This window comes from Somniosus microcephalus, chromosome 5 (genome assembly GCF_052327205.1).
Source record: "Somniosus microcephalus isolate GS21.2 chromosome 5, FLI_Smic_1.0, whole genome shotgun sequence".
Taxonomy (NCBI): domain Eukaryota; kingdom Metazoa; phylum Chordata; class Chondrichthyes; order Squaliformes; family Somniosidae; genus Somniosus; species Somniosus microcephalus.
This window is the reverse complement of record NC_140991.1, coordinates 180,562,174-180,576,135: the sequence shown is the minus strand read 5'-3', so window position 1 is coordinate 180,576,135 and position 13,962 is coordinate 180,562,174. Positions and strand designations below refer to the sequence as shown.

Genomic DNA, 13,962 nt, shown 5'->3' with positions numbered 1-13,962 from the left:
TTGGCCCGGGACTACCGTACCGAGAAATGGCAGCCTGGAACTATCTGCACACGACTAGGACCGCTGATGTATACCGTGGACATCGGAGAAAGCATAATAAGGCGCCATGCTGACCAAATCATAGAGTCATCCGAAAAGGGACAACCTACACCACAACTCTATACGCCTAACGATGAAGTAGAGATACCCATATCTACCTCCGATCCGGTGATACTGGAACCCGATGAACCCGACACTGGCATTCAAGCCGAATCAGCCTTGCCAAAAGAACCTACTACACCACCAGAAACTACTACACCACCGAGGCGTTATCCGGACCGAGTCAGGAAGCCTCCAGAGAGACTGACTTATAATTAATTAACTGCAGCAATGTGTGGATTATTTTTCTTGTAACATGTAATTAATAATTACTTAAAATATTATGTACTGGTTGGCTAAAAGGGGAGGAATTGTAGTGTATGTGCCTTTAAGAGCCCCATGTGTACTTTAATGCCGGTAATGGCCACTCGGGCTATATAAGCCTGTATATTGTGTTGTATCAGTTAGTTCCCCTCCAGACTTTGTTTAGTAAACACCTATGAAACCAACTCCTGTCTTCAGTGTCTCTATCAACACACAGACACAACAAAACCCAGGGCTTCCTCAAAGGGAATGAGAAGCTGAGCCATACAGAGCAGCAAATACCCAGGTTCAATCCATGGTCTATACTGAATTCAGTCACCTCATTCAGGTTGTGTTGGGAACTGCCACAACTGCCCTCAGTCACCCCGATCAGAGAACAGAAAATCAGCCAGAATTTCTGATCCTGATCACTATCCAGTGAATGTTGTGGGTGTCGGGTGAGGATTAAGCTGAGCTTTCATGTCCCCTATAGTCAAGTACACTGCTGACATTCATCATCTAGGCTCACCCAAGGCTGCTTTGATAAGATGTCGGTGGATGATTGACATCTGTGATACTATACTCTGGCAAGGAGTCAACACCTTGAGGAGAGAAAAGAGAAGAAATGACTGGTAGAAAGGAAGGAAAAAATAAGTGATTTACACTTTAGAGCATCGGTAAATGAACCTTTCAGATGCTCCAAGTCTATGGCCTAACATTTCTGTGAGGCTTCTCCTAGTTTCCCTTGGAATTTCAGGGTCCTATGTGTGACATAATTGACAATATCATCGAGTTTAGAAGAAAACTAGAATTTCAAGTACGTGTCAGTCCAGATCTTGACTTCGTTCAACTTCGATTGCTTGAGGTGGTTGAAGCGGAATTTTCCAGAGTATTCTTTCCCTTATGGACCCTGGGTTTTTCTCTGTTTATTTGCCTCTCCCAGGAGATTGCATGGCTGCAGGAATGGGGAGGGGGGTTAGGGGGGAAGAAGTGTTTAGTTATGTCGGTCCAACCATCATGGTGTGGGGCAGGCTTGATGGACCAGCTGGTCTTTTCATGCGCATCAATTTTGTGTGTTTGTACAAGGTAGTTGTGCTTTTTCTGCCATAATGATGTCTTTTTGGCGACTATTGCAGTTTCACTATCGGGAACCATTTTCTGATATCTTCATTATATACCCATATATATACACTGTTGGCTTTATAAGAGTACAGCAGAAAATTAAAAAACAGTTCATTCATTTTTGCTATAGGTTACATGATGACTACTGTAATTGCAAAATTAAGAACTTATATCACAAATAGGAGGAAAAAGCCCTCATTTCTACATTTGGTTGCCCACGGGACCAGTTAATTGGGAGTATCCGCCTCAGGCTGTCCTGGGTAAGCTGTGATGACATTTTGCAGCTGTACAGAAAAACTAATTGCCTTCAAAGGTGGAGAGACCTGAAGCATTGACAGCAGGAATGGTGGTATGTCTGTCCAAAACGATGTGTGACGCATAGTACAAGCTGATGCCTTTCACTCTTAAGCAATGAGGTGCAAGGGGGTTGGGGGAATAGGCCCAAATTATCTCATCTCATTGCAAATGGAATTTAATGAATATTTGTAAAAGAAACAGTTTTAAGAAATAAATTCCTGACATTTTGCCTTGTACTCCTTTCAGACAAGTAAAAACAAATAATAGGCACAAAGAAGTGTTTTCTGTCTACTCCCAGCTTTCACAGAAAACTCACACTGAGCTACACAATATCAGCACACAAGGACATTCAAATACAATATGCACGGAATCAATTCCCACATTGCGTCAGGAGGGAAATTAACACCTCAACCCTCAAGGCCTGCGATGCCAGCTCCATCACTTAGCACGATGAAGAAAATGCCTAGCGCCAAATAACTCCAGTGCAGTACTGAGAGAGGTGCCGTCTTTCGGATGAAATGTTAAACCAAGGCTCCGTCTGCTCTCTCAGGTGGGCGTGAAAGATTCCATGACATTATTTCGAGGAAGATCAGGGGAGTTAACCTGGTCAATAATTATCCCTCAATCAACATCACTAAAACAGAGGCTGGAATTTTCCCCTAAAAGATGGGTGGGTTTGTGGTGTGGGGGCAGTTAAATTGTTAAAAATGGGATTCCCGACCTGATCCCACCTCCAATCCGCCCACTTCCGGTTTTAATCCATTTTGAATTTAACTGCATGTGGCCGAGTTTCACACAATTCGTGAAACCCGGCAGTTAAACCGAGGTGGGGACTGCTGCATCCAGGAGTTAAGTGGCTTTATACTTGCCTCCTGGATCCAGGGTCCCTGCCTAACCCATGCCCTGCGATCAGAGACCCCACCACGAGGCCTCCAATCCCCACCATAAGGCCACATCACCGATGATGCAGAGGCCGGCCACAATCCTCCAGTGGCCGGCCTTGATCCTCTCTTCCCCCCCTCCCAGGTTTCCCGCCTGCTTCAGAGGCCATCCGCCCCCAACCCGCCTACCTGGAGAAAATTCCAGCTAGATTATCTGGTCATTATCACATTGCTGTTTGTGGGAGCGTGCTGTATGCAAATTAGCTGCCACGTTTCCTACAATGCAAGAGTGACTAAAACGCTTTGGAACATCCTGAGGTTATGAAAGACGCTATATAAATGCAAGTCTTTCTTTTCAAACACCAAGCACGCTGCCAACACAAAGTTCCTCCTGAATGGTGCAAATCTTCCTTTTTTTTTCTCTCGAATAGATAGCAAAATATTCAACCATGGGAAGCAACAGAGTTAAATGTAAGGCTTCCTGATCTGCATGACTCAGTTCAGTGGGAGAGAATGGCAATAGGATGTCACAAGCTGTGATACAGAGTTTATTTTAACAGTGTCAGTACTGAAAACATAGAACAGAGTTATTTCAACTCAGAATTATTGCTGTGCAGCACTGATTGACAGGCTTGGCTCCCTGTCGGGTGGGGAACGCTGCAAAAGAGGCCACAGCCCAAGAGCAGGTAGGGGTCCTGCTCCTCAGGATAGAGATTGTGAGGAGTGGGGGAGCTGGGTACAGCGTGATTTGGAGGACTGGAGGGGTGATCACGGCGGTTGGAGAGGGATTGGAGGCAGAGATGGGGGGTTGGGGGGTCGGTGATTGCAGCGGTATCGGTGATTATGGGGGCGTCCGATCGCGGGGAATGGTCAAATCACAGGGGGGATGGGGCAGCAGTGCCTGATCGTGGGGAGGGAAGCAGGTTAGCTTGGGAGGCCGGGGGAAGCACTCCTGCTCCTCTCTGCCCACAAGCAGTGCTGGATAGGCACTTACCGCTTCCATGCAGCAATCTACGTCTCCCGTTAGCTGCCGGGTTTTCTGAGGCCCGGAAAACCGGGCTGGCCAGCATTAAAGCTGAAAGATCAAATCTGAGGCACGCAGCCTCATTAAAATATTTAAATGTGCAACACGCCTCCTGGGAGCTGGGTGGTTGCCCACTCTCCATCCCACCTCTATTAAAACCAGAAGTGGGCTGGTTCGAGGTGGGTTGGGTTCGAGTTTGAGATTTTTTAAATTTTAACATCCCACCTGACCCATTACTCCCTAAGTGTGTACTGCACCTGGCCTGAGCCCAGGCCGAGAGTTAGCAGTTGTCGTGCAATGTCTCTTCTTTCCATTACCTCGTGTACCAACACTACTGCTACAGTTTTGTTCCCAAATCCCACTAAAATACTTTTTCCTCCAAGTGAAACAAAATCAAATTAATATTCCCAAAGAGACAAGAGTTCTACGATAAAATTGAATTATTTTGTTTGTGTAATCACAGAATTTGGTTGGGCAAAAGTTTTGAGCAATATGTCCATGTACCTCGGAAAGCACTTTCTATGCAAGCTTCTCCTGGCATCCAATATGGACCTTTACTTCTCATTTCCACACACCATGTGTGATACTATATAAATTGCTCTCAGATCATGGTTATATTTCTGTGATTTGACGCATGTCACGTGCAGGTACATCCAAAATCCATTTGTGGTCCACAATATAAAAATCATGTCCATATAGTCCCTGTACATTCAACAGCTTAAAGCGACAGTCTGAGAGGTGAGCAAGCGTGGCAACTGTAGTGGGTACCAACCTTTTTCAAATCATGATAATACAATGCAACCTGGTGATGATGCTATGTTTGAAGTGTTGTTATAGGAAAACTGTCTTATAAATATCACCCTGTTTAAAACTCTTTTATAATGCTGCTCAAAAGATGATATCAGACTGGTAATCCACCATCAGGTAGCATACTGGCAATCGACCATATGTTCACTGCAAGGAGATTCCTTTATCAGGCCATCATCTTATATTTCCCTAAGGAATGATCATTTCTGTCTATATGGGATTTTATGAAAAAACGCTCAACAGATCCATCAAATCAATTCTAAACAACTATTATTTGCTCCTGGCAGTCAGAACATGGGGGTGCAACATGAGCTTTACCATACATACAATAAACAACAACAACAACTTGTATTTATACAGCGCTTTTAGCATAGTAAAACATCCCACGGCGCTTCACAGGAGTGTTATAAAACAAAATTTGACACTGAGCCACATAAGGAGAAATTAGGGCAGATGATCAAAAGCTTGGTCAAAGAGGTAGGTTTTAAGGAGTGTCTTAAAGGAGGAAAGAGAGGTTTAGGGAGGGAATTCCAGAGCATAGGGCCTAGGCAGCTGAAGGCACAGCCACCAATAGTTGAGCGGCTAAAAACAGAGATGCTCAAGAGGCCAGAACTAGAAGAGCAGAGATAGGGAGGGGCGAGGATATGGAAGGATTTGAAGAGCAGAGATAGGGAGGGGCGACGATATGGAAGGATTTGAAAATAAGGATGAGAATTTTTAAATTGAGGCATTGCTTAACAAGGAGCCAAAGTAGGTCAGCGAGCACAGAGGTGATGGGTGAATGGGACGTGGTGTGAGTTGGGACACGGGCAGCCGAGTTTTGGATGACCTCAAAGTTTACGTAGGGTAGAACGTGGGAGGCCAGCCAGGAGTGTTATTTTCTAGTTCAAGTATGTATATCATGGTCCAGAAATTCGGGTCGGGGGCTTCCCGCGAGTGCAAGCCCCCAACCTGCACTTACCTAGCACGCTGGCCGTTGAGCTGTGGGCCCCCGTGGAATTCCGATCCGGGGCCTGGTCCAGCTGCCGGTGCGCATTGCTTGCATACCCCAGGGGCGCAGTTAGTTCTATGCGTCCCCTGGGATCATGTGGGCCATGGGGAGCCAATTGGAGCAGGGAATGCTCCATTCATAAGTCTGACAGGAAGAGCTGTCAAAACTTAGAAATACTACGGGCCCCATAACATCACTAAATCTTCAAATAATTTTTTTTTTTAAATCACATTTTTAAATAAACTATAAATTACATGAAATAACTATTTTAAACAATAATTTAAATATTTGAAAAAAATCATTTTATTTTCTAACGGGGCTAAAAATAAACTTACCTTTCTTTAAAGTATTTAAAAATAATAAACCTGTGGAAAAAATGTTTTAATTTTAATTAATTCACCACTTACCTTGTAAAAAACAGGTCTTACGCCTGCTTTTTATATGTCTAACTTCTGCAGACTTACCCTCCCGGGAAAACCTGTAAAAAAAAAACGAAGTTCGATGCGCACGCGCAGCCTCTCCCACGCACACGTTCGACCTCTGAACCCCTGCTTTCAGTGGAACGGAAGTGCCGGTTTCCCACGCATGCGCAGTGCATGCAGGAAACCGGCACTTCCATTGGGCTTACAGGTGAGTACCCCGTGCATACTCACCCGTGGAGACCCGAATTTCTGGGCCATTATTCTTTTGCAAATAGCCACATGCACACTTAGTAGAAGTAGACTGCAATTTATTAAAATGTATTAATTGAAGCCATTTTTTTTAAGCAAGCATTGCACCTCAAAGTTTTTAACTGTCAGTTTCTACTGGAGCATCTGGGTAATGACATAAGCAGGAGTCTGAGTTAGTGCAATTTCAACAGAAATATGTTGCTCACATAAAAAGGAAGTCTCAGACATGAAATGAAAAAGTTTTCTGATGCAGTTAGGTACAAGAGAATATCCTGGAATGACTTTAGTTAAGTTGTGTGAAACTGACCCTTATTGATTGTGAGAAGTCAGTCGTGAATTGGGCTGCTGAAGGAGCAGCAAAAGGAAATAATCATTTAAACGTTGGTACCAGCAGGGTTCATATATTTTGTGCAGAGAATAATTCAGCACTCAACACTTTACTGTTCAAACACTTCAGCTTAACAAAGTTTTGTTTTGCAGATATCTTGCTGGATGATTTTCTTCTCACATACACAGTCTTCATGTCAACCAGTGACTTGTGTCATGCATTACTGAGGCAATATCCTTTCTGGCTTCTACAAATGCTGAAAAGCAACTCATATGTAAAGGATTATGATGGTTATAAAGCTGTTTGTCGAATAACTTTTGATAAGGACAGAACCCCTTAATGTCGCAAAAATAAATAGATTGAAATGTTCTCCTAGATCGCCTTCTGTTGGTGAGTAAAACAAACGTACAGTATTTATGCAACAGGTCAGAAATCTAAAAATGCTGCTTATGTACCATTTATGTTACATTCATTTTACATTTTTTAGGGAATTTATAATGTGCAATTTGACTTGTACAATCAGCCTATAATAAAGCAAGTATGGTTTTCTAAATTTTTTACAAGTGAAAATAATGATTTCAAACACAAGATTCAGTGATGCCAATATGAATGCTGTAAAACTTAATAGTGACATGTTCAAGAATGACCCTCTTGACTCAGATTATAAATTGTGCCATTTCTGAGCTGGTAAGTCAGGTGCTCTTTCTGTCTATACACTGACACCATTTTATAATGGTACAAAAGCAAAATAATGCGGATGCTGGAAATCTGAAATAAAAGCAGAAAATGCTGGAAATACTCAGCAGGTCAGGCAGCATCTGTGGAGAGAGAAACAGAGTTAACGTTTCAGGTCGATGACCCTTCGTCAGAACTGGAAAAAGCTGGAGATCGAACAGGTTTTTAAGCAAGTGTAGGGGCAGGGAGAGTGGGGAGGGGAGGGGAGGAAAGAACAAAAGGGAAGGTCTGTGATAAGATGGAAGGCAGGAAAGATTAAGAGACATTAAGAGATGGTGCAAGGCAAAAGGAGATGGTAATGGGACAAGTTAAGAAACAAAAGATGGCTCTAGATGAAGTGTAAATGGCAGAATGAAAGACAGCTGCCATGTGGGAGAGATAAAAAAATAAAAATAAACAATAAATAAAATAAATGGAAAAAAAAGAATAGGGGCCGAGGTTATGGTCTGAAATTGTTGAACTCTATGTTGAGTCCAGAAGGCTGTAAGGTGCCTAATCGAAAGATGAGCTGCTGTTCCTCGAGCTTACGTTGAGCTTCATTGAAACTGTGTAAGAGGCCGAGGATGGTGAGGTCTGAGTGGGAGTGGAGCGGAGAATTAAAGTGACAGGCGACCAGAAGCTCAGAGTCATCCTTACGGACTGAACGGAGGTGTTCCGCAAAGCGGTCGCCCAATCTGCGTTTGGTCTCCCCAATGTAGAGGAGACTGCATCATGAGCAGTGAATACAGTATACTAAATTGCAAGAAGTACAAGTAAATCGCTGTTTCACCTGGAAGGAGTGTTTGGGGCCCTGGACGGTGGGAAGGGAGGAGGTAAAAGGGCAGGTATTGCATCTCCTGCGCTTGCACGGGAAGGTGCCGGGCGAAGGGGAAGCGGTGTTAGGGGTGATAGAGGAGTGGACCAGGGTGTCGCAGAGGGAGCGGTCCCTTCAGAATGCTGAAAGGGGAGGGGAGGGGAAGATGTGTTTGGTGGTGGGATCACGCTGGAGGTGGCGGAAATGGCGGAGGATGATCCATTGAATGTGGAGGCTGGTGGGGTGAAAGGTGAGGACAAGGGGAACCCTATCGTGGTTCCGGAAGGGAGGAGGAGGGGTGGGAGCAGAAGTGTGGGAAATAGAACGGACACAGTCAAGGGCCGTATCAACCACAGTAGAGGGGAATCCTCGATTGAGGAAGAAGGAAGACATGTCAGAAGCACTGGTATGGAAGGTGGCATCGTCAGAGCAGATGCGGCGGAGACGGAGTAACTGGGAGAATGGAATAGAGTCCTTACAGGAAGTGGGGTGGGAGGAAGTGAAGTCCAGGTAGCTGTGGGAGTCAGTGGGCTTGTAGTGAATGTTTGTCAATAGCCTATCCCCAGAGATGGAGACAGAGAAGTCGAGGAAGGGAAGGGAAGAGTCGGAGATGGACCATGTGAAGGTGAGGGACGGGTGGAAATTGGAAGCAAAGTGAATGAAATTTTCTAGTTCAGGGTGAGCGCAGTAAACAGCACTGATACAGTCATCAATGTACCGGAAAAAGAGGTGAGGGAGGGGACCTGAGTAGGACTGGAACAAAGAGTGTTCCACATATCCCATAAAAAGGCAGGCATAGCTAGGACCCATGCAGGTTCCCATAGCAACACCTTTAATTTGGAGGAAGTGAGTGTAGTCAAAGGAGAAGTTGTTCAATGAGAGAACAAGTTCAGCCAGGCGGAGGAGGATGATGGTGGATGGGGACTGGTTGGGCCTCTGTTCAAGGAAGAAGTGGAGCACCCTCAGGCCGGACTGGTGGGGGATGGAGGTGGAGAGAGATTGGATGTCTTTAAATGCTCCATCATTGGCGGTCGTGCCTTCAGCTGCCTAGATCCTAAATCCTGGAATTCCCTCCCTAAATCTCTCCACTACTCTTTCCTCTTTTAAGATACTCCTTAAAACCTACCTCTTCGACCAAACTTTTGGTTATCTGCCAGAACATCTCCTTTTATGGCTTGGTGTCAATTTTCTCTCCTGTGAAGCACCTTGGGATATTTTATTACGTTAAAGGCGCTATATAAATATATAAGAAGTTGTTGTTATACTCTCTGGAGTTTAGAAGAATGAGAGGTGATCTCATTGAAACATATAAGATTCTGAGGGGGATTGACGGTGTAGATGCAGGGAGGATGTTTCCCCTGGCTGGAGAGTCTAGAACTAGGGGGCATCATCTCAGGATAAGGGATTGGCCATTTAAGACTGAGATGAGGAGGAATTTCTTCACTCAGAAGGTTGTGAATCTTTGGAATTCTCTACCCCAAAGGGCTGTGGATACTGAATCGTTGAGTATATTCAAGGCTGAGATAGATAGAACTTTGAACTCCAGGGGAATCAAGGGATATGGGGATCGGGCAGGAAAGTGGAGTTGAGGTTGAAGATGATCCATGATCTTATTGAATGACATAGCAGGCTCGAGGGCCGTATGGCCTACTCCTGCTCCTAATTCTTCTGTTCTTACGTTCATATGTTCATTGGGTGACACAATGCAACTCACTGTGTGACACAGTGATGTCAATAGATACAATTCTAGGCAGACCCCGTGAGGTCCAAATCCCTGGGCTCAATAACTGAAGGTGCCTTTGAGCTGGTCCTCCAGCCAACAGGTTTCAGTTCCTCCAATTCCACCTGCATTTGCTCCTCCTCGTTTGTGCTCTGTACTTCACCAAGTGCTCCCTCCTGTAACGCATGAACTGAGCCACAAAAAGTGGATGTAGTGGTGCTGGTGCTGGCCACTGTAGGAGCAGGTGAAGCAGGGTACTGGGGGTTAATCGATTGAGGTTTGACTCTTCCACCTCCTCCTCTTGATCACCTAAAGGAGCAGGAGAAAAACATACTTCAGAATACTGGCAGTAAGACACCCCTTGCAGCAGAACTTACATGGCAAGACATTCTAGTTTGTTATGCTGCAGCATTGCAATGTATGTAAGGGAGTGAATGAGTGGGTGAGTACAGAAAAAACATTAAAAACAAAGATGACTCTTGCCATGAGCTTTGGGGAGACCTTCAACATCATTCTCCACCACTCTTTCTGTTGTCTGCAGGCCCAGAATCTCCAGCGCTCTCTTCTTGTAAGGAGACAAGTGTATTGAATGAGTTGAACCTCCTCCGGTCTGCACGTCCTGATGCTTGTTATATACACATTTCTCTTGCAAGAAGCTAGAAAAGGGACATATATTGCAAGAAGGAATCTGAAGGATGATGTGTCACCCAAGTGTGATCCCAGCAGGCACTTTTTGTGTGTTTGTAAACATGTACCATTCAGGAGGAACTTTGTGTTAGCAGCGTGCTTGGTGTTTGAAAAGAAAGAAAGACGTGCATTTATATAACGCCTTTCATGACCTCAAGACATCCCAAATCGCTTTACAGCCAATGAAGTACTTTTAAATTGCAGTCACTGTTGTAACGTAGGAAACATGGCCGCCAATTTGTGCACAGCAAGCTCCTACAAACAGCAATGTGATAATGACCAGATAATCTCTTTTAGTGATGTTGATTGAGGGATAAATATTGGACAGGATAACAGGGACAACTCATAAGAACATAAGAAATAGGAGCTGGAGTATGCCATCTGGCCCTTCGAGCCTGCTCTGCCATTCAACAAGATCATGGCTGATCTTCTACCTCAACTCCACCACCCCGCACTGTCCCCATATCCCTTAATTCCCAAAAATTTATCGACCTATGTCTTGAATATATTCAACAACTGAGCATCCACAGCCCTCTGGGGTAAAGAATTCTATAGATTCACAGCTCTTTGAGTGAAGAAATTTCTCCTCATCTCAGTCCTAAATGGCCGACTCCTTATTCTGAGACTGTGATCCCTGGTTCTAGATTCCCCAGCCAGGGGAAACATTTTCTCAGCATTTACTCTGTCGAGCCCCTTAAGAATTTTATATGTTTCAATTAGGTCACCTCTCATTCTTCTAAAATCTAGGGAATATAGGCCTAGTCTATTTAATCTCTCCTCATAGGGCAATCCCCTCATCCCAGGAACCAGTCTAGTGAACCTTCGTTGCACTCCCTCTAAGGCAAGTATGTCTTTCCTTAAGTAAGGAGACCAAAACTGTACACAGTACTCCAGGTGTGGCCTCACCAATGCCCTGAAAGTTGTAGTGGGACTTCTTTACTCTTATACTCTAATCCCTTTGTAACAAAAGCTAACATACCATTTGCTTTCCTAATTGCTTGCTGTACCTGCATGTTAACTTTCTGTGATTCATGTACAAGGACATCCAGGCCCTCTGAATGCAAACATTTCCCAGTCTCTCACCATTCAAAAATATTCTGCTATTTTGTTTTTCCTACCAAAGTGTATAACTTCACACTTCCCCACATTGTATTCCATTTGCCATGTTCTTGCCCACTCAGTCAACCTGTCTATATCTCTCTGCAGCCTCTTTGCGTCCTCCTCACAGCTTACTTTCCCACCTAACTTTGTATCATCAGCAAACTTGGATACAGTACACTCAGTCCCTTCATCTAAGCCATTAATATAGATTGTAAATAGCTGAGGCCCAAGCACTGATCCTTGCAGAACCCCGCTAGTTACAGCCTGCCAACCCGAAAATGTCCCGTTTATTCCTACTCTGTTTTCTGTCCATTAACCAATCCTCAATCCCCAAATCTGAGTCCTAATTTTGTGTAATAACCTCTTTTGTGGCACCTTATCGAATGCTTTTTGAAAATCCAAATACACTACATCCCCTACTCTTCTTCGAAATAGTGCCATGGGAACTTTTATGTCCACCTGAGAGCAGACAGGACCTTGGTTTAATGTCTCATCCGAAAGAAGGCACCTCCAACAGTGCAGCAATCCCTCCGTATTGTATTGGATTGTCAGCCTAGATTTCTGTGCTCAAGTCGCTGGAGTGGGACTTGAAACCACAGCCATCTGACTCAGAGGCAAGAGTGCTACCAACTGAGCCACAGCTGACACATTTAATAGGTCTCTGGGTTAGCAGCAATGGGATGGCAGCAATATAAAATGCCCTGCTAAAAACATGCCTGTGTATATGGAAAGTACTGTGGCAACAAGAGCAGGTCAGAGGCTAGGGGCTGGATTTTCATTGAGGAGGCGGTAGGAGGCGGGACTACAACTTTCGGGGTTGTAGTCCCGCCTCCATCAAGTTGTAGCCAACACACGCGATTTTGACTTGATTGACCTTGTTGAGCCCACCCAGCGGGCTCAGCAGGCCAATTAAGGGCCACCCGGCAATAGGTGACGTCACAGATTGATTATTTCATCTGTCAAGACCTTTTGACAGATGAAATATCAGCGTTTCACAGCTGTTTGAAGCTGTCAAGCACTGACAATCTGTACTCCAAGTTAATTCCTTCCTCTCAGGATGATTTAGAGATCTCTCCGGATCAGAAAGCTGAATGCTGCAATTTTTGACAGATTGCGGCCATTCTGCTTTCTGTGCCGGTTAGATGAGGGACTCCCAAGACCTGAAGGGAGGAAGGCTGTAATGGTAAGTAAAACTTATTTAAACACACCAAGCACACTTACCGCTGCACTCATGCACCCATCACTCACCTGAACACTGGACATCTCGACCCCTCCAAGCCCTTCAGCCCGATGGCTCGCCTCGCTAACTTGGCATGGTTTGGAGCCATCGGGAATCCCACACTTCAAGAATGAAAATAGGGATTAGGCTAAAAACTGCCTGTTAACTACCTGCTAATCCCCTTCCCGCCTCGGGGAGGCGGGTCCCAGTATGGGTCGGGTACCCGCCTCCTTTGAAACTGGCATGGAGGCGGGTTGGGGGCGGGATGGGTTTGTGCCCCCGATTTCAAGATTTTAACCCCCCACACGCCTCCAATCCCGCCTCCACGGCTCAATGAAAATCCTGCCTTAGGTATTTGCAGCGAATGTCTCACCTCCTGACTCCCCAAAGCCTTTCCACTACCTACAAGGCAAAAATAAGGAGTGTGATGGAATACTCTCCACTTGCTTGGATGAGTGCAGCTCCAACAACACTCAAGAAGCTCAACACTATCCAGGACAAAGCAGCCCACTTGATTGGCACCCCATCCACCACCTTAAACATTCACTCCCTCCACCACCGGCGTACCGTGGCTGCAGTGTGTATCATCTACAAGATGCACTGCAGCAACTCACTAAGGTTTCTTCGGCAGCACCTCCCAAACCCGCAACCTCTTCCACTTAGAAGGAAAAGGGCAGCAGGCAGAAGGAAAAGGGCAGCAGGCACATGGGAACACCACCACCTCCAAGTTCCCCTCCAAGTCACACACCATCCTGACTTAGAAGTATATCTCCCTCCCTAACAGCACTGTGGGAGTACCTTCACCACACGGGCTGCAGTGGTTCAAGAAGCCAGCTCACCATCACCTTCTCAAGGGCAATTAGGGATGGGCAATAAATGCTGACTTTGCCAGTAATGCCCACATCCCATAAATGAATTTTAAAAATGAACAATTGCTAGAGTGCTGTGTATTCTTCACTAGGTTCATAGTGACACGCTTATATGTAGTAGCACACTTACCATGACAACTTTTAACGAGCAGTAAATTTCTTCCTCATCGGTTCCCAGGTATGGTGCACAGATGATCAACAATGGCTCTTTCATCCACTTCCTTCCAGCCTGCAGTGGTATTGCTGTTTACCAGAGAATGTGCCTCAGCTCCAAAACGAAGCACACTTCTCTGCAGAGTCTCTTGCAGCAGGATCTCCAAAGCTACATCCTGAAAT

At 45.1% G+C, this 13,962-nt stretch overlaps 1 protein-coding gene across 1 annotated transcript in view; it reads left to right on the top strand.

Moving 5' to 3' along the window:
• rapgef5a (Rap guanine nucleotide exchange factor (GEF) 5a) overlaps window positions 1-13,962 on the top strand; it is a 109,428-nt gene that overhangs the window by 11,036 nt on the left and 84,430 nt on the right. Inside the window, exon 2 of the mRNA XM_085988454.1 lies at window positions 6,655-6,733. Coding sequence (XP_085844580.1) covers window positions 6,655-6,733 — 79 coding nt within the window. The remainder of the gene's footprint in view (window positions 1-6,654; window positions 6,734-13,962) is intronic.